We start from the raw sequence: 27,352 nt of genomic DNA, 5'->3' as shown, positions 1-27,352 counted from the left end.
TGCTAGAAGTGAATCCTTACTTTCAATATTTTAGCTCCATTTAGTACAGCGAGTATTAACTAAATTCGCCTAAACATCTAGAGCACACATGGTGGATCAGATTATCCTTCAGTAACTCACAAACCAACCTTTTCCATTCCGTTTTCATTCCACTTTCTTACTACGATGTGACAAAGTGACCAAGGCTCTCATATCCGCGAGTCACGGCGAATTGATCCGATTTAACCTTGCAAGGTGAACCTAACTCACATGACACATGTAAGCCCCGTCGGGCCACGCGCGTCAACTGTTTCCATCATTACCACGACATCTGAACCACGCCTGCTAAAACCCAGGTGATGGGCCCCTCGCGGCGAACTCCCAGAGAACCCGGAGGCGGCATCCTATCCAACACTCGCCAACTTCCGCGCCCAGCATAGCAGGACGGAATTCAAATTACCGTTGTAAAGCGGCACACAGCTTACCGGTTTCGACTACCTCCTAATTCCGGTATGTGGTTAGTACTGTTCAATCCTCGATCAACACTGCCAACAACGGTACGGTCCTCAATCGACACAGGCGGAGATTTCTTTTCATTCATTCCAAGCCAATAATCCAACTCATTTCCGCCCGGTCTCCATTTCTCTTTACTCAACAACTCATTTCAAAGCCATAGCTAAGGAATCAAGATCCTAAATCTCGCGAGTGTCAGTAATCACTCGACTTTTACCGGGATCCTACTTAGCAAAGCATTGCTAACGATACCTGCACACTAGTATGGACTCACAGGTACCTAGGGAGAACATGCATACTAGGGTTTCACATAACTCCTAAAACTTAAATGCACAAAATACTTAAATAAACATTGAATAATTTAAATTATGGATATGCTCCGGGGCTTGCCCTGCAGGTCAGCGGGGTTAACGAGGACTTCTAGAGCGTGCTCAACGGCGTCCTCCTGCTGCTCTTCCGCTTGCGGCTCCTGGGTCGGCTCGGCGATCAGCTCATAGGCGACTTCGTTCGCGGCATCTACACGAATAAAAAAATATGCCATGCAACAGTTAGGATACGGTGCGACGCATGAGTGCTTATGATTAGATGCATTTCAAAACGATGCAATGCAATGCGGTTCAGAAGTTCAACTCGTTTTAGCATGAAGTGTTTCCTTCAAAACCCCAAATACTAAACTTGCTTAGGGTAGCACGGAGTGAGATAGAAACTAGCTTTGTTGAGGTTACACATGCATGAAATAATAAACTAACAACATTTAAATAAAGAAAAGAGCAAGGCTAGGGGCAAAAATATAAGCAAAAACCTAACTTGCATACATGATCTAGCAACAAAATTTACCAACTTAACGTGATATTGATAAAACATGCCATCTAATTTTTCCAACATTTATTGCTGCTAACAAAGCATTTAAATAACCCTAGCAAGGTAAACAAAACACAAATAGATCTACACAAAAGTGCACAACACCAGCACATGAAATTTTTACAGTGGATTACACATGCAAGGAGTAAGCCACTGCGAATTTTTCATAATTTTTAGAGCAACAGAACAACTGGCATTAATTAAATTAGATCAAGCACAAAACAAAATATTAACAGGGGTAACAGTGACATAATTCATGCTTGAATATTTTTTCTCTGAAGATCTCGATTTTAGAAACCTAACAAAATTGGGTTTGTATTTTTAGGAATTTCCTGTGAATTTCTATGCAATTATGAAATTTTCAGCCGAAATAAAGAAATAAACACATAAAAGATAAAAGGGGGGGCTAACAACCAGGCCCCACTTGCCAGTGGGCGCCGGCCCAGCTCCCGCTCCCCCGCCTCTGCTTCGCCCGCGGGCCTGCGGCGGCGCGGCACCGGGCCCCCGCCGGCGGCGGCCGGCCGGCAACACGGCTGGGCCGAGCCGCGGCCGGGTGCGGGGCGGGCGTGGCCGAGCGGGGAGCGCGGGGCGCGGTGCAGGGGCGCGCGTAGGGTGGCCCGCGGCGGCGCCGAGACAGGGGCGGGGCGGCGCGAGTGGTCCCCGCCGGCGGAGGGGTCGGCCGGCGGCGGACGGGGCGGGCCCTCGGCCAGGGAAACCCGGGGTCCCGAGGCGCGCGGTGGGGCGTGCGGGCGCGCGCAGGAGGGAGGGCGATGCGGGGTTCAAGGAGAGGGTCGTCGACGGAGAGGGTCGAAGCTCGGCGAGAAACGGCAATGGCGGACGGCGGTCTGAGCGCCGATTTGGCCAGGGAGCAGCTTGAACGGCCACGGGATGGAGCGGAGGAGGTGGACGGCAAGGCTGCTGGACTCTGGGCGCGGCGAATCGAGGCGGAGTGGCGAGGGGTGGTCGGCGCAGAGCTCGGCGGCGGCACTGCACGGGCTCGGCTCACGCGAGCTGGAGAAAGCAGAAGGGCGAGGGGAAAACGGAGACGGCACCGCGACTGGATAAGCTCGCTCGCTTGTCGGTCGATCGGCGCGACGATCGACGCGTGGAGGCGCTCGCCGGCGGCCAGAGTGGTGGTATGGGCGGCATACGAGAGCACAGGAGAGGAACAGTGCACCCATTGAATGAATTAGACTCGAGTTTGACCCAATTTTGACCACCTAAAACTCAAAATTTGATAAGGGAACATGAAATTTGGCCAAAATGAAAGTTGTAGAGGAAAAGAAGATCTACAATTTTTGTTTTGGGCAAAAGTTGATTTGGAGCTCGGATCATTGATAAAAATGTAGCGGAACACGGCTTAAACAATGTTTAACGCGCGGACTCGGTTAACACTAATGATGCGATTAAGCCACGATTAGCGATTAAACACGGGATTAGCGTAAAATTAACACCGGGGTGTTATAGTAGTGTGACACACACACAAACTACCCTCTAGATAAATAAATAAAAGAAAAGATAAAAGATGCTCTAGGCCGGGAGCAAGGCAGAAGTTAAAGCTCGAGTCAACTGTGCTAGGCTAGCTATATCTATGCCATCTTATGGTTAGATTGTCAGAGATTAAACTACACAAGAGGGAGACCGCTATCGAAGCAACGGGAGGAGCCCGTATACCCCGGCGACTTTATGTACCTCCTACCCTCCATACCGAACGTGGAGGATTACTCGGGCTCGAACAGGGCTGTCACCACCTGCCGGCTACCTCTACAAACCGTGGGTATAGTTTACATCTAGCAACTCTTAGCTAATCTAGACACTTGTCTACACTAGTAAGCGATACTCTAGCGTTCCGCGTGGAGCCCCCACCCTCCAGATGGACAGACATCACACTAGAGCAAACATACGAATACTGGAGCAATTGATAGAGTTCTAAGCACGATATGTTAACCATCGCAAACACAGGGCGATCATGCAATGCAAGTATTAAACAATAACGCAACCATATCAAGATGCATATATCCGATAACTCAGAACATACTGCGAGCATATATCGGTAACCATAGTCTAATTCTATTACAAACAACCAAATATTACAAGAGAGAGCTAGAGATGAACCCATACCAGAACTCTCGAGCAACTACGATGACTCGAAGACTCCATGACTCCTCCTAAACTCCACTAAGCCTAAAGACTATGCAAGAGGTGAGTGAGGTGAGGTGTGTGTGTCCTATTCTCTACCCCTTGTATTTATAGCAGGGAGCCACGGGGTGAAACCTGCAGAACTGACCTAGGGGACCTATGACGAGGCGACACGTGGCTTGGATGAGGCGGTGGAGCCCACGGGCCAGGTCGGCCGACCAGGTAGGTCGGTCGGCCTGCCCGAGGCTCCAACCAACCCCAGCTTCGTCCAGCAGGCTGTCCTGGGCCACCTTGTCCTAACTCCGTTGGTCTTGGCCGGTCTTGAGTGGTCTGAACTGGGTTCTTGGGCTACACTTGATCCATTTGAGCCTGAATCGGTGCTCTGATAATTTCTGTGATTTTATGTCGGGCCAAAGTGTGCTTGCAACCTGGATATTAGTTCAAAAATACAACTTGCATTTTCTAGAAGGTGAAGTGTGGTTTTGGGTCTTTTGGATAAAGATGCGTGTAAGAAATGCAAACTCTCATGATTTTCTGATCAAGTTGACGCCTGGAAATGGTCGTTAGTGAGCGTCAACACCTATCTTGACCTTCTTGTTGGAGCAGCTTCCTTTAGACTCCTCGGAGTGCGGAGCGAGATCTTGATTTTCCATAGCGTTCTGCATCGCGTAGGGGTGGTTAACTAATTTATAACGTCCCTCACCACAAGGAGACAATTTTAACAAGACAATCATTACAAGTTCACTCAATAAGAAGATGCAAATAAAGAACTATTAAATCAGCATAAGATTCAAGCATTCAATCATTATTACAAGTCTTACACTCATGTCATCTCGAGGTTACATCAAACCTTACAGATAACACATCTACCGAACTAAGATTACATCGTGAAAGCTTACAAAAGGGGTGACTCTTAGCGTAACAGCTTGTCAACTCTGACTGACTTTACTCAACTAGGGACTACTCAGACGATCTCAGCCGTCATGGGACATCGGCTCTTAACTTCAACTCACGGAGACTTACACCGGAATGGGTCATCGGACGCTCGGTTCAACTCTAGACTCTTGCCGGAATGGGACTTCGGCACCTTAATTTATCTTACAACTCTACTTTATTCTGATGAGTCAGGACTCAACTACTTGGAACTGCGGGGCCTCTTGTACTGGAGAACTCCCTTGGACTCCTTCGAGTAGAACGGTGGGTACAGACTGCTGATAGCTGTTGACATTTCTTAAGTCGATACCGGGTTTGTGATGACCTCGGTAACAACCTCAGAATTGCCTGTTGGCGGTCCTTAGAGCAATCACTAGAAATGAGGGCGCCAACCCATCCTAGCAACTGTACCCAAGGGGTGCCACTCTCGTGGTATAATCAATACGATTTACAGATGGATCCGCAAGCGCACGGATATATCGTTATAGCATTTCACCCGAAGAGTAAGGGGATCGTTGTAAGGATCACCGGGGTGTCCGACCCTAGAGGAGGAGGGGGTGAATAGGGTCGCTAATCGCTTTTTAACCTAGGGCTCAAACTACATGCATAAGATAAACCTAACACGTCCTGCACATGCTAGTTATGACTAAGGTTTATCTATGCTACTCTCTACTTACCCCAAAATACTTGCAACCTATAGCCAATCCTAACCAAACTAACTAGGAAAGTAAAGGCACGCAAGGTAGAGTAAATGCGGAAAATGTAATACGGTAAGTAAAGAGGTAAGTGCAAGAGGGATGCAAACTCCCGAGTAGACACGGTCATGTAACGTGGTTCGGCACAAACGCCTACGTCCACGGGACACCGAGGCTCTTCCGATCACCGTCTTGCACTACGCCACCAAGGCGATGCCGGCAAGCAAAGGCAAGTGCCGACAAGACACCGAGTCTCGTGCACCGCCACCGTCTCTCTCGGTCACCTGGCCGAAATCCACTACGGAGCTTCTCCACCAAGGAGGGGGTCTCCTTTTCCCCCGTACAAAGTGTCGTTGCCACTCCACACCAAGTCGGAGGGTCACACGACGAATACAATGATTGCTTGCCGCAGCAAGACTTCTCTCAAGGGAGCTCTCGCAAGAACTAATCCCTAATCAAGCTCTAAGCACTCTCACAAGTGTGCTCAAGCCTATATGATGTACAATAAAGCTCTATGGTGGTTGGAGGTGTTCTTCAACACTTGTATACTTCCTTGGTCTCCAGCAACCTCAAATGACCCGGCCTTGGGGGTATATATAGGCAGCACAAGCAAATATAGCCGTTGGAGCAAAGGTGCCAGAAAAGTGCTTAACGCCGGTTAATCCGACGTACCCCAAAAGCCTATTGTCGGTTCAACCGGTGATACTAAACTGCCCGCCTCAAAAACTAGCCGTTACGTGTACGGGCAATCAACCGATGTAATCAACCGATGCTATGTCGGTTTAACCGGTGAGTGTAGTTGTCCTGTGATATCTGAAAAACAACTCTCTGGACAACTGCACCGACGTTCACCAAGATCCAGCGTCGGTTCATCCGGTGTATAGACTTTGCCTCAGCTGCTGGGTCCATTGCACCGACGTAGTCAACTTTTCTAGCGTCGGTTCAACCGGTGAAACCAAAACTCCAGACATGCTCCAAGTCAATGCACCGACGTATATGATTTTCTTAGCGTCGGTTCATCCGGTGATACTAAAATATCTCTGTCTTGATTGTTTTGACTTGGTTTCTTTTGGGGCGGCCCTTCGGGCCTAGCTTCGCCTATCTTCTCTTTGTCATCACTTGAACCTAAAAGCCTGAGGATATCATATAAGCAAACACATTAGTCGAAGTGTTGTGTGTGTCATCAATCGCCAAAACATTATATTGAAATATGGCATGAGAGGCCATTTTCGCTACAATCGTTATTTATTTTGTCCCAAAGGACGACAGCGGCAAAGACATTGTATTTATTATTAACCATGACATTATGCCTCAAGCAATATGCAAAACTCTAACAGAAGTAAGTCCAGGTAAAGAATACTAGCTAGACGAGGCTCGCATGCGCGTGCGAGGCCTATCAGTGCACGGTGGTCTCCGGCGAGGTCAGCGCCTCCGCCGCCGAAGCCATGGCCGTGCAGGAGGTCGACCCCACCATGGCCGTCGCTAGGGGATTTGAGGAAGCTGTTGTCACATAACAGTCCAAATAATACCGATCAAGTGCACTAATTAACCTTTTAACTTAAACCTCCGCTACTGCACTTCACCAGTACACCCAGACTGCCTGCTTTAACCAGGATCGATTGCACAGGAACTCTCGCCAAAAGACGAGCACAGGTGATTACAAGCAACCAAAGTTTTCAAACTTAACTTACAACCAGAGTTAAACAAAAGTCTTCAAAAATTAATTTACAGTAAAGTTTTACAAGCCAAGGTTACATTTCGAATACAGAGTTCAAACGCAGTGGAAAATACAAACAGTTTGAAACAAGCTTCAAAATACCACACGGTATAAAACGTCGATGACCAAAAGACGAACTTCACATCTTGCCCACTGATGTGAGGCACACATGCCTTCACTTCACGGAGAAGACGGAACCCACTCGACCGTCCAACCTGGAGGAAGAGGCTGACCACTCCAGGACGCACTAATTTCCTCGAAGTCTTCCGGAATACAACCTGCTCAGAAGGGTTACAACCAAACCCTGAGTACTCTAATACTCAGCAAGGCTTACCCGTCTATGGGTATACTTAGCCCATTACCTAGACATGCCTAGCTCTTTGGCTCTGGGTTATTTTGCTGAAAAGCTACGAACATTGGATCCTTACTTTCAATATTTTAGCTCCAATTGTGTTGATAGCTAGAAACTAGGTTTGCCTAATTCTCTAAAGCACACATGGTAATCATATTATCTTTTCAAGAACATCAACATAATTCATCTTTTCTCTTTCTACCTTTCAATCCTTACTACGATGCGACGCATTGACCAAGGCTCTCATATCCGCGAGTCACGGCGAATCGATCCGATTTAACCTTGCAAGGTGGACCTAACTCACACGACACGTGCAGCCACGCCGGACCACATATGTCAACCGTTCCCATCATTACCCCGACGTCTGAATCACGCCTGCCAAAACCCGGGTGAAGGGTCCCTCACAGCGAACTCCCAGAGAACTAGGATGTGACATACACTCCAACACCCGCCATCATCCCACTCCCAGAGTAGCAGGTCGCGATTCAAAGTATCGTTGCAAATCAGGTAATTAGCTTACCGGTTTCGACTACCTCCTACTTCCGGCATGTGGTTAGTACTGTTCAATCCTCAGTCAAAGGGCCAACAACGGAACGGTCCTCAATCGACACAGGCGGAGACTCAACTTTCTTTACTCAACAATCATGTCCAATCTTTACCTCCGCCCGGTCTCCATTTCCATTCTCAGCATTAATTCTTACTTTCTTACTGAAGTATCAATCCTATATCTCGCGGGTGACAGGAAATCACCCGTCTTCTACCGTATCCTACTTAAGCATGGCAGTGCTACCGACCTATCATGCTAGTAAAAGACCGGGTATCCTAAAGATAATGCATTCAAGGTTCCAAGTAACTCCTAGAACTTAATGCACAAGTACTTAAACAATACATTGCATAAGCTTTAAAGTAGGGGTTATGCTCCGGGGCTTGCCTTGCAAGTCAGCAGGGTTAGTGGCTTCTTCGGGAGCTTGATCAACGACTTCCCCTGGTTGCGGTTCTCCTGCGGAAGGCTTCTTGACCTGCTCGGCAATCAGCTCGTAGGCGACTTCGGTTTCCGCGTCTATACAAGTAAAATATGCCATGCGTGAGACTCAAGACATGATGAAAGGCAATGCAGTAAACATACAAGAATGCATGGATAAAAGGGAGAACAACAGCTCTACTATGGTTCAAAAGGGATGGTTCAGCGCTGAGACGGGTTCCTGGTTCAAATGTCTTTTAGCCCGAAGTGTTTCCTATCAAGCAAAAGTTACTAAACTCGCTTCGAAAGATTTAAATACCACCCTAGAACAACATGGATCAACTTAACTAGGGATTTGTTTGGTTGCAAAACATATGCATGCATGAAAGAATTAAAAACAACAACTATAAAAGAAAAGAGCCTAACTAGGAACAAATTAAAAGTAAGACTAACCTGCAGGTATGATCAAGCCACAAGAATTATCAGAAAAACAATGATTTTGGTAAAGCATGCCACATACAATCTCCAACATTTACCGACGATGGAAAGCATTTACTTTAACCCTAGCCAGTTAAACTAAACACAATTAAACTTACACAAAAGTGCACAGCACCCACACCTGAAATTTTTATAGAGGATTACACATACAAAGGTTAGGCCACTGCATAAATTTCATGATTTTTAGACAAACAAAACAACAGATACAAAATAATCTAGCTTAAACGCAAACCCTAAATTTAGCAGGGGCAAAAGTGACATTTCACCTGCACAAATATTTTTCTTCTAAAGATCTTGACCTAAGAAACCCAACAAAATTTGGTTTGCATTTTTAGGATTTTTCCAGAATTTTCTACGATTTTTGGAAGATTTCAGTCAAAATAACCAAAAAAAAGAAAACATTAGGGGGGGCCTGACAGCTGGGCCCCACATGTAAGTGGGAGCCCAGCTCCCAGTTTTCCCCCGCCTCCCCTGCTTCACCTGCTCGGTCCGCCGGGGCCAGGGCCGGCGCGCGGCCAGGTGGGCTAGCGGCGGCGCGGCGGTGGCTCCTGCCCGCGGTGGCCGGCCGGCGGCACGGCCCGGCCGGATCGCGGCTAGGGCGGCTGGGGAGCAGGGGCGCGCGCTTGGGGCGGCGCAGAGGCGCGCGCATGGCCTGGCGGCGGCGCACCCAGGGCGGAGGCGGCGGCGGCGCGTTCCCCGGCGACGTGGAGCGGGGCAGCGGCTGGTAAGGGCGGGAATGGGTCCAGCAAGGGTAGGCGGCCCCCGTGCGCGCAGCGGCAGCTCGAGCGCATGCTCCAGGGCGGCGGGCGACGAGCAAGCGGCGGTAAGCGGCGGCGCACGGCGGCGGGGCGGGTTCCCGGCAACGGTGGCGCACAACCTCAAAGGAAAAAGGGTCAGGGAGATGGAGGGCTTGCGGGGAGCTCACCGAAGGGTCGAATCGACCGGAGGACGGCCGGAGGAGTGGGCTCAACGGAGAGGGGCGGAGCTCGGGAAGAACGGCAATGGCGGCCGCGGCGGAAACGCTCGATTCGACCGGGAAAACGGCACGGCTGAGCTCGAGGAGAGGTGGGGAAGGTTCAGGGCAAGGCTGGGGAGGTCGGGACGCGAGGAATCGAGCGGAGCGGCAAAGGGGTGGTCGGAGCGGCGAACGGCGACGAGCTCCGCTCGTGCTCGGCTCGGCTTGGCGAGGACGAAGGGGGTAGAACTGGATAGGGATGGCACTAGAAGCGGATAAGGCACGCAACGCGGAGAGCGAGGATCGCCGGCGCGCGCGACGCGTGGAGTCGCCGGCGGTCGGTCGCGGCAAGCACAGTAACGAACAGCGCAGCACAGTGATCGTTTCGACTAATTTTTGACCTAACTTTGACCAATTGAAACTCCAATTTCCGTATAGAAACTTGAAATTTGGCCAAAATAAAAGTTGTAGAGGAAGAAAAGATCTACAACTTTGCTTTTGGGCGAAAGTTGATTCGAAGCACGGATCATGGAGAAAAACGCCACTGTGCAACATGATTAGTGCTAATGACCTTGATTATCCCTGATTAGCGACTAAACACTTAATTAGCGTCAAAATTAACACCGGGGTGTTACAGCTGTCATGGAGAAGATGAGGAAGGAAGGAGGAAGAAGATGACTAGTGAGGTCCACATGTCGCAATATAGGGAGAGAAAGGTGGAAGAGGTAGTTATGTCTATAAAAAAATATGATGGCCATATATACACTGCAGCTAGGTCCATTGTTTCTCCAGACGTATAATGTACCTTGTTTTAAATGGAGGAAGAATTGTAATGGTAAAACTCAGAATAGATGAATAGTAATGTTATTTTTTAAAAAAATTTAAAAATTGTAATGACAAAAAGCCAAAGTCGTAATGGTACCCATCCAAATAACTGTCGGTTATAATGGCAAAACGTTTAACTATCCTGGTCTGGGTTTGGAGGCCAGCCGCCGCACACCGTCTCCGCCCTCCGTGAAGGTTGCCGGCGCTTGGAGGTCTCCAAATCGAGTTAGTGGCTCCTCCCCCAACCCGTTCCCCATCAGCGACGGGCGCTCCGGGGAAGCGTTTCGACCCTGCACGGCCGCATCTGCGCCTCCGGCCTTGCTTCGGGGTCCTCGTCTCCCACTCCGGCCTCCGCCCACTCGTCACTCTGTGCAGATCGAGCCGACCAGCCAAGGTGAGTACCTCTCCAATCTTCATTACTCTCCATCCTTCTAGTCACTACGTCGCCACGTCGCCGACCTGGCGCCACGGGAGACTCCTCTCGTCTCCGCTGATGTCCTCCTCCGCCGGCTCGCTGTTCTCTGCCCTGCGCGCATCCAATCGAATTGAAACGTTGTTCCTCCGCCGCCGCTGTTCTTTCCATTTCGGGGCCTACGCCCTTTCTTTTTTCCTGCAAAATAGCCGTCCAAGAGCCAGAGTCCTCTCCCTTTCACTACTCGCAAGCCCGGCTCCCCTTTGCTGTGTTCTTCTCCATCGTCCAGCGATTGTTTTAAGTGGCTATCTCCAGCAAGGTTCATTAATAGATGCGCAATTCTCTTCCTTTTCCTCCTTTCATGCTATTCTGTTCTCTTTTAGCTATTTTGTTCTCAAAACCTAGCTAATTCGCGATCTGTTCTTATTTTTGCAGTGAGCAGCAGAGACTTGATTTGTCAGAAATCGAGTATGTTTGTTTGAAATATTATTGCAGCTTGGGTATCAATCGCAGGAGGAGGAATTGGCTGTTAATATTTATTGCATATTTGAGCTTGTCAGCTGGTTGCTTGTTTGGGCATGGGTATGCCATTGTGAATGTAATTGTGTTTTTGGCGGTGATTTGGTTGCTCAGTTTCTGGCAGTTGGCAGTCATGGTATATGAGCATTTGACATTTCAGCTGGTTGTTTCGGCATTCGAGCATTTTCCTTGTGACTAAACGTGTTAGTTGATTCCTAGTGGCAGTTGTCTTGTCGTTGGCAGTTGGTCCTTGGATTTGGCAGAACCAGTTAGTATGGTGGAGCCAGTTCAGGTGACAGCACCAGCACCAGCACCAGCTGCTTCTACTGTAGTGAACAAACAGGAAGACTTGGCTAGGCATCCTGCTGAAAAATCAAGGGTGGATTCGGCAGTAGCTAGTCCTTCCACGGTGAGTTCTGTTGTATTTTCATCATTTCATGTTCCCTTTCATTATTTGGATACCTTTATTTAGAGTTTAAATCTTATATCTGTGAGATTCATTCCACTTTCTGCAATTAGGCACAGGCATCACAGCGAACTAGTTTGAACCAGGGTTCACCTAACCGGTGGGAACCGGTCCGGTTTGACCGGTTACTGGTCAAACCGGTCCGGACCGGTTCCGGTTCCGGCCGGTACCCAACCGGCCAAAATTCAAAATTCAAATTTGAATTCAAAAAAATGAAAAATTCCTAAAAATACTTCAAGGTGCGATGAATTTAATGGTGTCAAATTTTCTCAAAAATTCGTTCGTTTAACATACTTTTCGGGCATTTAAAGTTAAAACAAAAAAGAAAAATAAAAAAATGAGACGGCCCATTAAGGCCCACTTGGTAAACCGGTCAAACCGGCCGGTAAACCGGTCTAACCGGCCGGTATACCGGTTACACATGCGATTTTAAATTTGGATTTGAATTCAAACCGGCCGGTAAACCGGTCAAACCGACCGGTAAACCGGTCTAACCGGTCGGTATACCGGTACGAACCGGTTGAACTGAGTTTTTTTAATTCAAATTTGAATTTGACCGGTTTCTACCGGTAACCGGTCAAACCGGTCCAGTAAACCGGAACCGGTGGCCGGCGGTTTGGGGTGTCCTGTCGGTAAAAAGAACCCTGGTTTGAACTACATCAACAGCTAAATTTATGCACACACTATCAATTATCATTGACACATTTCTGTTTGATATAACAGCCTGCATTTGATTAGTATCTTTATGATATCTTTTCAATATGATATCTTTTCAATATCTGATGTATACATTTTATATTTAGATTGGAGGTGACAGGGCTAATCCTGAATGCATGAAGTTGTCTGTTGTGACAGTAGTAATGGAGCGCTCTGATCTTTTGCCTGGCGATTACACTACAAAATACAGTACTGGATTCATCCTTATCTCTGAGAAATCTTACTCCATGATATTCAGTTCTTTGCCATATAATCCATCTAATGTTAAAAAAGTCACATTCAAATATCATGTCATTTTTGAAGAAGGGACTGCCAAGTTTGAAGCTAGAGAGGTCTTCTATGATGAGGATCACAAGTTTATAATACTCATTGCCAGAACTAATAAAGAATATGCAGCTGTAAATTTCAGAGATGGCCTCCCAAATCGTGAATTGGTTTTCACTATTGGAGCGATGGCTGGTACAAAGTTGAATTCAGCATCAAAAACAGCTCCAATTAAGGCATTGATAGGGCGTCTTGGGATTTACAAGGGGGAAGTGATAACACCCATTTGTGATGCCGTGAATCTTAAAAATGGAAAGGAAAGTTGGAGTGAGATGTACTTTGAACTTTCGTGTGATGTTCATGATCGTATGGTCACATTAACAAATATTGACGGGGAAAGGAGAAGACTAACATCAGATACTGTGCGCTCAGCACCTGTGTTTTCTTTGAGTAATGAATTTATTGGTTTAATATATTCACATGGAATGTGCCATGATGTGAAAGTTGGGCTGCACAGAAAATCCATAATCACATTGATAAAAAAAATGTGTGGGCGTGATAATTGGAAGGCAAGTAAAGTAGTTTGTGTTTTTTTAATATATAGCTCTTTAATTTGTTCTAACATATAAACATTGCTACGTGCAGGATGTACTGAAGGGAGCAGCAAAGGTATACTTGGAGGCAGAAGCAAAGAAAACATGTTAACTTCATCGCTGAATTTTGCAACTTGTAGGGAAACTTAAGATTTTGGAGTTAATGTTCGGTCTTCACTTTGATGTATGTTGTCACTTGTCACAACTAAAGACTTAAGTCTTCTTTCTTTTTGTCCTGTGAAGTTAATTCTTTTTTGAACCATTATCACATGGTAATTATGAATGTCGGTTTTTCAGGAATTTAAGATGAAGGTTAGAAAGAATCAAGAATATTTTGGAGGGTGTAAGATGATATCATGCTTGGTTGTCAATCTATGTAGTTAATGAGTACAAGACTTGTTGGTTCCTTTTGTTGTGTTTGGATGACTATGAACCACAAACCCATGCTGTCTTAATGTTTATTTATTGATATTGGTGCATGTAAGCCGTTGAAAAGTTGCGGCACTCATTTTCCATGTTGAGATTGGCAATGATATATCTTTAGCTACTAGACCCTTTTTCATGGTACTAGTTTCTTCATTTGAGGGAGCACTAATTTTTGAAATATCAAAATAAGTAATTATTGGAAAAAAATTGTATTTGATATTTATTCTTCCATTTGGGGTGATTCTCTTGAAATAAGGTATTTATACAGATTTGTAGGTAGTAAGCGACCTATTCCTGCTTTAGCTTTTTGTGAAAGCTGTCACATTTATGTTGCTGAAGTCAAGAACCAAAGACTAGGATGAAGGATTGCATCCACCACGAGATCAGAGTATTCCTGGCATACACCAGAAGAGCAAGTCAGCATTCTAGGTTTGCATATATTGTTTGAGTAAATTCTCTATATGCCATTAAAAATTTAGCTCATCTCTTATTAGCCATCAAAAATTACCTTTCAATGCCATTGAAAATTTAACACAATCCATTATATGCCATTGCTGTCACAGCACAGCATGTGGCTGTTAACTCAAGGTAAAAAAGATGATATTACCCCTAGAAGAGAAGGGATGAAAGTATTTTCCTTGCTATCCCTCACATGCCATAGCATTCAACAACAGTAGTCTATATGTATTGTATTTGGAAGAAGCAATACACAACAAAATATATTGCACAGATCATACATGTTTATGAAATCTCCATGTTTATTGATTTTTTTAGAGAAAAGTAGTACTCCCGCTTTATTTCACCGAAATAAAGCACAAGGTTCAGGTTTGCAGTTCACACAACACGAAAAGGAGAAACAAACTCCAGGTAAAATGCAAGCTAAGCGGCAAAACTCTTAAAATCAAACAGGAGCATGCGCAACAGAGACTACTAAATCAGAAAAAATTCTCGGCGCCTCATGTAGCATGGCATCGTCCAAAGCCACCTGCCCAATAAACACTGCAACATCTGAGTTCGGCACCATCTGGGAGCTTGAGGAAGTTGTAGTCGTTGCCCAATCCCAAGTTAGCTTAGAGGTTGATGCAGTCTTGCTGTGAGGCTCTCCACCACCTGATCTAGCTCCAGCAAGTTTGCAGCCTTGCATAGAGCCTGCCAATTCTTCAAAGTTTTGATCAGTCTGAGCAGCAGGTCCTTCTCCTTCTCCACTTTTTCTCCTGAAAACAAAGATCATTACGTAGTTTCCAAGTGCACCACATCAATGCAGCATAACAAGTGTTAAGGACAACATTCTTATTGTTACTAATCCACCACCTAGCCACTGATTCAAAGTCAGCCCCCAGGTCTTTATAAAAAATATCAGAGAGGTGGCGCCACATAGTTGTCGGCACACAACAATAAAAAAACAAATGATTAACTGTTTCAGATTCTGCATAGTAAAGACACCTGAGGTCCTCAAGCTTTTGTCTTTTGGCCAAGTTAGTTCTCATTAAGGTTTTATTATTTACCATCAACCACAAGAAAATATGAATTCTTGGAGGGACATTAATATGCCAAACCGCGCGGGTGTAAACCGGCTGGATACCTCTAAAACTAATAGTTTTGTACATAGACTGTACAGAGGAATGACCGTTCTCTCGAAAAGACCAGATGATAGCATCACAATCATTTTCAAAACGGACCAATTCTACCAAAGAAATTAACTCCTCCCACATCCTAACCAATCTTTGGTCTACTCTTCTCCAGAAGGAGATCATTAGCTAGGATGTAGAGGTCCCAAAACTGGGTGGCAAGGCAGCAGTTCCCTATCTAGACATCCTTCCAAAACCTGATGGTCTTGCCATCGCCAACCTTCCACCTAATGCCCATATGGGATTCCTTGCATGCCCAGAGAACTCCCTTCCAGAAAGGTGAGGCATTAAGCTCTCGACAGCAAAATATGTTAGGGCTCTTACAGTTATTTAGAGTCGACAATTTTCCTCCAGATCGCAGCATCACTCAAGTGATATCTGTTGATCCAAGAAGCCAGGAGACAAAGATTTAGATTACTCAAGTCAGGTATCCCCCAACCTCCATATTCCTTTTTCTGAGCCACACTTGGCCAATTTGAAAGATGGTATTTGTGTTTCTCTTCACTATCATTCCAAAGAAAATTCCCCACTTGGGGAATTTAATCACTGGCAGTAGGTAAATAGGGATACTGGCCCGACAAGATTTGAGAAGGGTGAGCTTCCTAGCACTGGACAAAAGTTTGCCCCTCCAGCCAGCCACCCTTTTGATGAGTTTGTCCACCACAGGTTGGATATCTTCCCTTTTCAGGTTAGTAAAGTGGAGAGGTACCCGAGGTATTTGATGGGAAAGGAGCCAATGTTATCGCAGAAAAGCCTAGCATAGTTGTTATTATCTTCCTCCCCCAAACTCAAAGTTATTAGATCACTTTTGTTATAGTTGATCTTCATGCCTGAAAGGTACTCAAAGCAAGACAACAGCCATTTGAACTTTTTTGCTTGCTGAAGGTCATTTTTCAGGAAGAGAAGTGTATCATCAGCATATTGTAAGCTAATGACGCCTCCCTCCTCAACAGTAAGTAGCAATCCTTGGATCATATTTGCTCTAGCTGCTTTAATAAGTATTTTGGTGAACACATCAATTACTAAGTTAAATAGCAAGGGAGACAAGGGGTCGCCTTGCCTTAAACCTTTGCCAGGAGTAAAATATCGACTATTCTCATCATTGAGTCTCACACAGACCGAAACTCCTTTAGTAAGGCTTCAGATCCAACTTATCCATTTGAGATTAAAACCTCTAGTTCTCAAGACTCCCTCAAGGAAGCTCCAATTGACTCTATCCACTATACCATAGTCTCAAATTACCGTCGCACACATGTGAGTTGCTAAAAGTAGAAAATCACCGTCTAACAGTTAGTCGGTATAGTTTTGTGTCGGATCATCAGTCGATATTTCAAGTTGTAGCAACTATATATTAGTCAGTATAGAAAATTAGGTATTCCGTTGAACCATCAGTCGGCATATGCTAATATTTTCATGGAACTGCCCGTCGGCACATGTAAATTGGGCCTTTTTTTCCTTCTCCCGCAGCCCAATATCCGGCGAAAACTTTGCCCACAAGACCCACCGGTCAGCCACTTACATTAGTGAGGAGATCGACGTAACCCTAGGCCCCTTCACCAATTTCCCGGCTCCTTCCCTCTCGATCTCTAAATCCTGCCGCGTCGAGTGGATGACGGGTCGGAAAGAGACGAAGATGCCCGCTCACGGACGGAGTCACGGAGAGGATGAGGACGAGAAGATATTTTCTGCATTTTTACAATGTAGCCCCCTTGCTATTTTATGGAATAGTCCTTGTAAAATACAGAAGCTACAAATAAAATCTTTAGTCATGCATGAAGAGAATGAGATTAAATATAAACCAACCCTACTATATAATCTAGCATAGAACATATATTCCGTAGCACAAGCAACAAAATACCACGTAGAGATGTAATTTATACTTGATCCTCATGATTTATGGGTCTATGTTTCAATTAAATGATTTGCAGACAGCATAATAAATAAATAAATTATTGTATGAATTGTCTATTTTATTGTCTGTGTGATATATACGAGACATTTATAGAAGTCAGCTGTTTAGATCATTGTACATGTCCTAATTTCTTAATATTTGTTGGTGGATGTTACTTACTAGGAAGAATAGCGCGCTTCGCCGCGCCCAACAGGTAGGCAGGAACAGGGTGGAATCCATCGCTTGGCTATTGAAGTTGGCTTGAGTTGGTTCTGCCTTGCGCCTGAAAGAATTTAATTTAGATTGTTTACTTCCTACATGATACTACCATATGTTTAGAAGAAAAAAGGAAAGAGAAAATATATTTATAAGAAAAGTAGAAAAGAGAGAACTGGTTAGATAAACTATCATATGCACTAAATGAAGGCCCATTTGGCCAATGCCTGGTCAATACTATGTTGAAGCGTGAACACTGATGACAATTATGTGCTTAATATGTTGCTTGCTGATCAATTCTTAGAAAATAAGCAACTGTACATTTAGCTTGGATCAGGCCATTTTGCGCAGCATATGCATGCAGCTCAGCCAGCAAATGCTTATGCAAGCATGTAGTTTAGTCATTCCAAGATACGTTAAAAGCAGAACATACTATCTAATACCAGATATACTACATGACAGCATCTTGTTTTAAGTCCACAACCATATTATTACATCAAGCTTGCGCCCACAACAACTGGAAACATATTGAGTGATAGATATATGGTCGCATTTATCAGACAGCAAGGGAGAAACACTGGAGAAAAAAAAGAAAATCTTCATATTTGCACCAAAGAAGAGCTCCATGCTATTTCTTCTCTTGCCTTCCGTTCCTACCCGAAACCATACATAGCCATAGACACATGGTCGCGGGTATCAGTTAGCAAGGGAGAAACACATGAAAAAGAAGGAACAATCTTTCATATCTGCACCAAAGGAGAGCTCCATCGTATTTCTCCTCTTCTATCCCCTTCCTAGTTTTCTCAAGAATATATAAGTCAGCACATGAGAACCAATCGAACTAACCAAAACTTTTGAAATGCAAACATCATTGATGGGCATAACCTGACACCCTGTTCTGTTCCTAAGCACACACATGATTTCTGCAATACTGAAACTTTCTATAAGACAAACACAAATGATTCCCGCACATCACTTGCTTCAGTCCAAACCAACATACCTGTCATTTTTAGTTGGCAAATTTGTGCTGAAAAAAGCAACATAATAAGTTCACGTAAAAGAATAAACCTCTAGGGTGAAAATTTTAACAAATCCATACTCTTCCATAAAGGATCCACTATGAATATGACTCATCCATAAGAAATTTGAATCACTGATGTGAACAACTACAATACATTACCTCTTTATAGTGGCAAAGATTCAGCTTTTCCAGACTGGATTAACTCTGCAGTCTGTCAAATTAAAGAGGCAATATGGACAAAGATTCAGGTTTTCAGACTGGATTAACTCCATAGTATATCAAAAGGGAACATGACATCTGAGTCTCTACGGCCTTTTAAGACAATCATCCCTCCCAAAATAAAAATACAGGTTACCTTAAAATTCATATAGGCCTAGAAAAAAAAAGAAAATATTAGTAATTGGTCCAGTCCAAGGCTGGTGTGAAGATTGAGGAAGGAATCCTGAGCAGGCCGTCTGGACAAATCTGACAAAGAAAAAGGTGCGCAAAATCATGAGGAAGGTGCCAGCACCCATCCATGTCTCTGCAACTAAAGCACATCTAGAGCAGGAGCTGGAAATAACAGCGGAAGGCAGGGACGAAAGGATATGGGATCGACGGGGACCAAACCTTGCGGAAGCAATTCAATCATTCGTGGTTCAGAAGCAAGGCAGGCGGAAAGCACCCGGACCGCGGAGGGATAAACGCGTGACCACAGAGACAGAAAGAAGCAGGACAGCAGCACAAGGCACAGAAGGAAAAGAAGAGTGAGCGGCGAATCTGAGAGATCCCAAGCGTGAGGCAAGAGGCTGAGGACGCACCAAACGGAAATGAAGAAGGCAGGGAAGCTCACCGTGCCCTAGAAGGAAGGGAGCTACGGCAGCGCCGGCGGTGCAGGTCGATTCGCCAGCCGGCCAGCGCGCTGGTGGCCTCCAGCAGCCGCTGGAACCCCGGATGACGGTGGGGTCGGAGGGCCGGCGACGGCGGGGGTCGAGATGTGGGTGCGATGACCGAGGGCCGCGACCGGCGGCGAGGGAGGAGGGCGAGGGGCAGAGGGTGGCGACCGGCAGCGGGAGCGGAGGGCGGCGGCGAGGCACGCTAGGGTTAGGTCTAGGGGATGGGGCGGAGGAGGGGGTGGGGGGAGGGGGGCGTGGTGGTGCGGCGCGTGCCTGCGGGGAAAGGACCGAATGGCAAATCGATGGCCCGCGTCGGTCGTCCTCTCCGGCACACATGTCGCTCGGGCAGCTGCCGAGTGCTCCCAGGACTCCCCCTCCACGCTGTATATAAGTTAGAGTATATCGGCAAAAAAGAAAACTCGAGAGACAGTCCAACTCAGATCCGACACGCGTCCACCTTTTGATATATAAATAAAGCATCTCCACCGTGTTGGTTTCCACTAATCCCCAGCCACACCAAGCCCGAGATTCCCCTTCAACCCGATCCCCAAATCCATCCCCACCCGCCAGCTTCATCTCGCCGGAACTCTTCCCAGATCAACCCCCGGGTGCATCCCCGATCGCCTGCTTCACCTCGCCGGAACTCTACCCAGATCAACCCCGGTGCATCCTCGATCCGCCTGCTTCATCTCGCCGGAACTCTTCACAGATATAACCGGTGCATCCCGTCCCGGTCGTGCTTCTCTCATCCAAACCGCGCCACTGCCCCTTGCTCCGCTCGCGGAACAGCGGGGACAAGTTGCGCGATCTAAACCGCGCCACTCTACCTTGTTCGGCGCGCGGAATCGGTGGGCACAAGTTGCGCGATCTAAACCGCGCCACTCTACCTTGCTCGGCGCGCGGAATCAGTGGGGACAAGTTGCACGATGTAAGTGCCTACTCGCTTGCTGTTAATGGTACCGCTCGCGGAGCAGTTCGATTTGAGTTTCTACTATACATCTAACTGGAGTAGGTTAAGTTCAGCCCGAATTTATCCATTGTACCCCTCTTTAATCATAGCATCTAAGTTATTTAACCTATTTTGGATGTGGCTCTATTTCAATCTGCAAATAACTCCTAACCCAACATCTATAGACAAATCAGGGCCTTTTTGTGTCTTTCATTCCGACTTCTCTTCTTTCTGATCATGTATGTATGTGGCAGTTTCTTACCATCATCTGTGTGTTGTTTAGGAATTCTTTATCGACCGTTGTTGTTACCCTTTTGTTTAAACAAATGTATGGTAGACAAGACAACACCGTCATAAAAGGTTAGTCCGTTAGGTTGTGTAGTTCTGTTCGGGCTTGCTCATTTATCTTCATTTATCCATCTTTTTACCGCAAATATTTGGTTTAATTGGATTCTTGCTGTTTTCCGACCTTTTATGTTGTACGCTCTGTGCTGATTATAACCAGCTGCTTGGAAGTAAGAACTGCCTGCTGATATTTTCACCACTTTCTGATTCACTATACGTTGTTAAATCCTAGCCTTTTACATTTATATGCACAGAGTCAGATCAATTTTATGCTGATTCCACATCAAAATGCATACTGTTAGCTAACAAGGCACTTTCCATTTCTGTTTTCTTATTTATGCTGGGGCATTATATCAAACCTTTCAACAATGAGCTGCTCTACTTACGTTTGCATTTACTTTCTGCTTCAGGACTGCAAAAACCCTGAAAAAAAGGGGGGCGATTGATTGCACTAGAGGCTTGAGTAGGGAGCAGAGATCTATTAGCAGAAATTTGAAAAAGATTGAGTCGTTGCTGACTTCAAGTTGTAGCGATGGCCCAAAAAGCTCGAGCGATGACATGAAAGGCTCTGGGACATCGATAAAACCAAAACTCTTGAGTGATACTGAGAAATGCATTATGAGACTGGCAAAACAAATGCTAAAACGTGAGTTACGGATTTTGGTTGTTGGTTCTTCCTTTCCTTGCACGTATTTCTTATTAGAACACTAATTGTGGTGGAGCATGTTCATTACTTAGATGATGAGAATCACAGGCGGCTGGTTGATGCTGAGCAAAAACGATGCGCTGCTCGGGCAGCACAGTTTGACATGCTTCCTGAACGAGTTGTTTCGAAGACTCCTTTTGAAGAGAAACCATTTGGCCATCTAGTCCAACCTGGGATGACATTTTATGATGCCAATGCGAATCATATGCAATATGTGTCCTCCACTGTTGTCTCGCTTGCTTTGTTTGATGGTGATTATGCTGCTATATCCTTATGAATTTTCCTAATTTATATTTTAGTTTACTTTATGAATAATTATTAAAATTGTGATCTTGTGCAGGAGATGAGATGTTATTTGCATGCTCAGGTATACCTCTACCATTTGATACAGCTACCCAACTCATTTTAACAAGAATTGTGACTTCAGCATGTTTGGTTAGAGAATTTAATCTCAAGAGAAATAGGGATGACAAATTGAGGGTTTGTGCTGCTAATAATTGTGCCCTCTATTTTGCTTTGTTTACTCAAGCTAATTGTGTCCATTTTGCGCTGAATTGCTGATGTAATGCTTTTATCACTAGGTTGAAGTGTGCCTTCCAAATGGTACGAGCACCCTTGGGTTCTTGGGACTATATGATGATGATATTGCTATAGTCACGTCATTGGGCTGCCTAGAAGTGGTTCCTCTAGATCTGGATTATAAATCAGTACCTGTCTCTTCTGATGATCATGTGATAGCTGTTGGACGTGTATTCAGTTCGTACAGTTTGTGGGCCTTGGATGGGGTTCCATGTACAGAATGCAGCAACACGTGGGTTTCTTCTACTTCAGACACAACAAAGGTATGCTGTGGATTTGTTTGTATTTTCACATGATGGAAAACTTGAAACCAATAATTGTGTTATGATGTTGGTGGTAAGGTATCGCTGTGGTATGTGCTGTATGCACCAAGCTATAATACAAATTTCTGTTATAAACCCTACCACTTTGCTTCTGTTCTAGGCTGTACTTGGAGGGCCACTTATACAAAATAATGTAGAAAGTAAGGGAAGACTTCTTGGGATGAACCTTGATCTTAATCATGATGACAAGAGATACACCTTCCTACCACTGGGATCACTTAAAGAACGCTTGGAGCATTTTCAGATACTCAAGTATGTCTTATGCGCTTTCAGTATTTATGCTAGGTATTTTACATTTGTTTCAAATCCCCTCCTGTTCTACGCTACGCCCCCATAAGGTATTAAATTGGTAATTTGTGGATTGAAAGTCATTTGTTTCTTGCTACCTCTGCCTGTGGATTCTTTGTGCTAGAGCTACATTTCCTGTTGCTGAATAGCTTGTGCTTGATTTTGAACCATATATATTTTGTTCAGACTATATGGACAGTGCAACTTATATTTGTGACATTTAATTGCTCAATTGACACTTTTTTTTTGTTAAATTTTTATAAGCCTGATTTTAAAGTTTTCTTTCATTACCTTATCCGTTTAGTAACAATTCAGTTGATTTGTTGGTATGACCATTTTGCTGTTTGGCTTTTCCTCTTGTTATTTATCATAAAAACTCTACTGTGTTCTATTGCAGTCCTAAAGTAATCGATTTCCATAATTATTCCTTGCCTAAAGGTGTATCAAGGATAATCCCTTCAGGTATTCCATAATGTTAGTCATCATTACAACCTAGTGATCATTATGCACAGAATATTATGTGAATGCTACATCTGAGTATTTGTCATCATCAGGATTTATGAGTGTGATTAACCAGCTAAAAGCCCTTGGCTATCCCTTGCCACCTCCACTTGTGCTCGAATGTAAGTCATTTGCTTTTGATATTGCTGATCTTTGTGTTGTTCTTTATAGAGCTAACTTCTGAGCTTGTTTCATTAACCAGTGAACGGGCATTTGCTTAATACATTTGAAGGTTGCTTTGGTGAATCATATGCTTGGAAAGGGTATAGCCCTGGTTGTATACCCAGTGTTTCTAAAGGGTTTGTCTGGTCGCGACTTACAAAAAATGTTTTGGACAAAATATCCCGTCGTGTTGTCTCCCTTGCTTCATTCAATGGTGATTTTTACAGTTATTATGATCATTACTTTTCTGTGCTAGTATTTGGTCATAGCTAATGATTGAATTTATGATGTGCAGAAGGTATTAGGTTTTTTGCATGCACAGGCTTGCTTATAAAGTTGTGTGGGCACACTTTCATCCTAACTTCCGCCAGCTTGGTTAGAAATGATGATGAAGGCGACATTGATAATAACTTGAAGGTTCGTACTGCTAAGCATTTCTTTTGGTCTTTTAAGTTATTTATAATTTATAATATATATATTTGTAATTATATATAATATGATGGCTAGCTGAACTCACTTTATCTTTGCAGATTGAGGTGTTTCTCCCACCAAATCAGCGTCGCAGTGGGAAACTGGAAGTGTATAATTTGAACTATAATATTGCTATTATCAGTGTGGCAAAGCAATTCTTTCGCGCTTGCGCAGAAGACATTTTCAAAACAAATCCATCATCTGAGAAGGCTTATCTTCAATTAATTTCAAATGAACATATGAAATCGTCTCAAAAAGTAATAGCTGTAGGACGTGATGCTTGTGAAGGACTATTAATGGGCACAATTGGTGAAGTGAAGCCTACAAACGAGGACAGCAAACTTAACTGTGAAGAACTTAGGTTGTCCACTTGTGAAATCAATAAGGTAATGTGGTCAACTTCTCTTACTGTTTTTGTACATGGTAGCTATAGTTCCATCAGATTCTTTGTTATCCTCTTTAATCATGCGTTTGCTCTCTAACTTTGGGCTTCTGTTTTCTGTTATGCTAGGCTGGGATTGGAGGCCCTCTTATTGATCTTGGTGGGAGGTTTGTTGGCATGAACTTCTATGATGGAAGAAGGGTAACTCCTTTCCTGCCAAAGAGCAAGATTGTTGAAGTTGTTACTGCAGCAGATGTGTTACTAGAGTACTTTGGTTATGGCCTGCCTCACCACATTGTTCCTCTTGATGATGGTTGGCCGACAAAGAAAAACAGGTACTGACGCTTTTTTATTGCCACTGACTTAATTCAACATGGAATTACATAACCAACTTGCATTGTAAAAAAAAATTATTGAATGACAGGTGGTTGGTGCCCCCCCCATATTGGTATCATGGTGAACTTGATGTGGATGCGGATGATATACCGGTGTTTATGGGAAGACAGCTGCAGGTTGGGACTTCGAAGTATTAGCAGGACCTCTCTGCCCGTTTATCTAGTATTATCAACTGAAGTTCTATTGTTGACCATAAAAATAATGTAAGTTTGTTGAGTTAGGGATTGTTTATGTGACTGTTGCTATTGACAAGTTTGCTCAAATGTTTGACTAAATACGCTCTGCTGTCCACGTCGCATCACAATGAGGGGTTCGTTGTACTCGAAGTGGAGGATTTGTTTATTTGCAAACCTAAAAATTTGGACGCCAGTTCTTGAATGCCTAACAAAATTTGAAGAATGAATTTGCATCTTGATGCATCTTGATCTTACTAAACAGGGCATCACAGCAGATATGCCGTTTATCTTCTATAATCTTCCCTGTCTCACCAACCATTGATGGCACACACGCGACAACGATCGAATATGGATGAATATTACTTGAATATGGATGAATATTACTAATATTGTATTTGTTTTTATATTTTTATTTGAATGCGGAGTCAAGTGCGGATGGTGTTAGTTTTTGCTGGATAAGATTGTAATTGATGTCGATATCATAGAAATGTAACTTTTAGTATCTTGAATATGGATTGGTTACGAATATTGATGGATATTGAATATTTGAAATTGGATATGGACAGATAAAAATTCTTTCAAATCGGATCGAATTCGAATACGGTCGGAAATAACCATACCATTTACATCCCTATAACTGGACCCTCTGCACAAAGACGAATGAAATCTGGTGAAAAAGTTGATTTTCCGTCCACGGCTTGACGAGGGATGGAGAGGTGGACAGGTGTCTAAGCATGGCTGGCTCAAGGTGGATGGGTGAATCAGATGGATTTTCTTTTAGATTTGAAGCTTTGATTTCAATTTTCTTGGAGACTAATGTGTTTCGGATTCTGTTTAAACCATGATGTTGTTTAGGATTTGTACAACAGATTCAATATAAATGTATTTAATATTTAATTTTCTAGATAGTTTTTAAAAAGTAACATTTGAAATGTACAATTTCAACATTTTGAATACATATATATTCAACAACATAGTTATATTGCTTCAACCTTTCCCAATAAAATGTTGATCTAGTTTATTAGAATTGTTGAACTAAATTTTCATAAATATTAATTCTTGTAATTTGGATTAAAGAAAAACAAAAAACCAGCTTGCCACCTACCGTTTAAGGTAACTAGAACATAAGGCGCGATGTCGTGCCCTAGTGTTTAAACAATCAGATAAGTAAATTGAAGCTAATAAAATGTGCAATGCCACAGAACAGGCACAATAAAGAAGCAAAGATATTCACTGGCAAAAACATAGCATATTAAATGAAGATACCAAAGAACAGGCGCAAACAAAGAAGCAAAGATATCCGCCAGCAAAAACATAGCATATATTAAATGAAGGTACCAATCTATACCGGCGTACAAAGCTTCTAATCACATGATTTGAAAACACTAAATTAACCAAGATATGTCAATATGCAAATAACTACAGTTCCAGACCCGAATGACCTAGACAGCATGAAATCCTGAGCCAAGACGATCCAACATGTTACAAAACTTTCATGGTATAGGTACTAATTATAACAGTTTCATAGACTTGTTCTTGAATAGCAGCAAGAGTTAGCTTCATCATCCATCAGCAGAGCAACCTTGACCTTCCATTGTGACATTGTACCCTGCTTTAATATTTGTCATGGATTAATCAAAGAGCAAGTCAGTGATGCATTTGATATGTTATCTAAACCAACTAATTTGTTCAGTGATTCATTTGTCTCATGTATTAAAGAGTAAATTAATGATGTATTTGAAAGGTTACTTAAACCAATGGATTTGTTTTAATGGTTCATAATTTTTTTCACGAACATCCCTGATCATGGGTTATTAATTTTAAAAAGAGTAGCAATATTCTTATAATATTAATCAAATAATACACGTATATCTTTAGTTTTGCTTCTTAAAAACTGCTAATAAAGAAAGGCTGATCCAGGCTGACTACAGACAACATTTATATGAAATTTGAAGCAAAACTAAAAACACAATCAACCATGCAGTTGCCCAGTGTTGCTTCCTTGTCATGATCTTGCAGGATTTGGAATGATTGAAATCGAACGGAAGCAGAAAGAAGTACTTTTTAAGTAGCCATATCATGAAGGAACAAAAAATTGTAAGACAAACCTGATTGAGTGTTAAAGCAGGCATGAATAGTCCATCAAAAGTTCCAGGTTGCCAGAAAAAGAAGCAGAAAGCATTTGTCTAAGCAAAATGGCATCTGTTAGAAACAATGAAGAAACTGCTATGAGGTTTTAAGCATGAGTTTTGTGATTCAATATCATAGGAGGGAAGCATTTCCTTGTGGCCTACTAGGCAAATACAGTATATTTTTTTTGGTGATAGCTATTAGTAATGTACACATATCTATGGCAGTAAAGGTATGGAGTTTTCCTTTTTTACTACCCACAAAAAATAACATTTCCTTTTCGTGTATTTTGAGGTACAAAATAGGAAGCTATCATATCTATGGAAACCATAAAACTATCAATCTAGGCATATTAATTTCCTTTTTGTGTACAAGGCTAATTTATGAAGGTAATTATACATGTACTGTAACACCTTAGGAGTACATAACATAAGTCGAGGGAAAACACCTCAGAGGTTCCATAAAAGCAAAATGGATACAGTTTTTTC

At 43.8% G+C, this 27,352-nt stretch overlaps 2 protein-coding genes and 1 long non-coding RNA gene across 9 annotated transcripts; 2 read left to right on the top strand and 1 right to left on the bottom strand.

The window, feature by feature from the left end:
* The first annotated feature begins 10,554 nt into the window (after nucleotides 1-10,554).
* On the top strand, nucleotides 10,555-13,961 carry LOC120681897. Of its 2 annotated transcripts, XM_039963568.1 has the most exons (6): nucleotides 10,555-10,822; nucleotides 11,276-11,768; nucleotides 12,629-12,731; nucleotides 12,846-13,375; nucleotides 13,452-13,583; nucleotides 13,697-13,961. In XM_039963568.1, the coding sequence occupies exons 2-5, from the start codon at nucleotides 11,634-11,636 to the stop codon at nucleotides 13,509-13,511; spliced, it is 828 nt and encodes a 275-aa protein (XP_039819502.1). In that variant the 5' UTR covers nucleotides 10,555-10,822; nucleotides 11,276-11,633; the 3' UTR covers nucleotides 13,512-13,583; nucleotides 13,697-13,961. The 2 variants fall into 2 exon arrangements, with proteins under 2 accessions (XP_039819502.1, XP_039819493.1); XM_039963559.1 differs by having other exon boundaries at nucleotides 10,556-10,822; nucleotides 12,629-13,375.
* Nucleotides 13,962-17,972: 4,011 nt separating this feature from the next.
* LOC120696094 lies at nucleotides 17,973-19,537 on the bottom strand. Its single transcript, XR_005684007.1, has 2 exons — nucleotides 19,414-19,537; nucleotides 17,973-18,792 (listed from the first exon to the last, which is right to left on the bottom strand). It is a non-coding gene; the product is annotated as an uncharacterized LOC120696094 (long non-coding RNA).
* Nucleotides 19,538-19,950: 413 nt separating this feature from the next.
* LOC120681864 lies at nucleotides 19,951-24,957 on the top strand. Of its 6 annotated transcripts, none has more exons than XM_039963527.1 (14): nucleotides 19,951-20,384; nucleotides 20,689-20,765; nucleotides 21,161-21,396; nucleotides 21,489-21,707; nucleotides 21,797-21,936; nucleotides 22,038-22,298; nucleotides 22,459-22,610; nucleotides 23,044-23,108; nucleotides 23,201-23,269; nucleotides 23,350-23,523; nucleotides 23,605-23,726; nucleotides 23,840-24,166; nucleotides 24,292-24,497; nucleotides 24,587-24,957. In XM_039963527.1, the coding sequence occupies exons 3-14, from the start codon at nucleotides 21,309-21,311 to the stop codon at nucleotides 24,693-24,695; spliced, it is 1,932 nt and encodes a 643-aa protein (XP_039819461.1). In that variant the 5' UTR covers nucleotides 19,951-20,384; nucleotides 20,689-20,765; nucleotides 21,161-21,308; the 3' UTR covers nucleotides 24,696-24,957. The 6 variants fall into 6 exon arrangements, with proteins under 6 accessions (XP_039819461.1, XP_039819475.1, XP_039819452.1 ...); XM_039963549.1 differs by having other exon boundaries at nucleotides 19,956-20,384; nucleotides 21,797-21,823; nucleotides 24,587-24,954; XM_039963541.1 differs by lacking the exon at nucleotides 20,689-20,765 and having other exon boundaries at nucleotides 21,797-21,823.
* The last annotated feature ends 2,395 nt before the right edge of the window (nucleotides 24,958-27,352 follow it).

The sequence above is a fragment of the Panicum virgatum genome, chromosome 2K (assembly GCF_016808335.1).
Source record: "Panicum virgatum strain AP13 chromosome 2K, P.virgatum_v5, whole genome shotgun sequence".
Classification (NCBI taxonomy): Eukaryota; Viridiplantae; Streptophyta; class Magnoliopsida; order Poales; family Poaceae; genus Panicum; species Panicum virgatum.
This window is presented reverse-complemented; position numbering and strand designations above follow the sequence as displayed.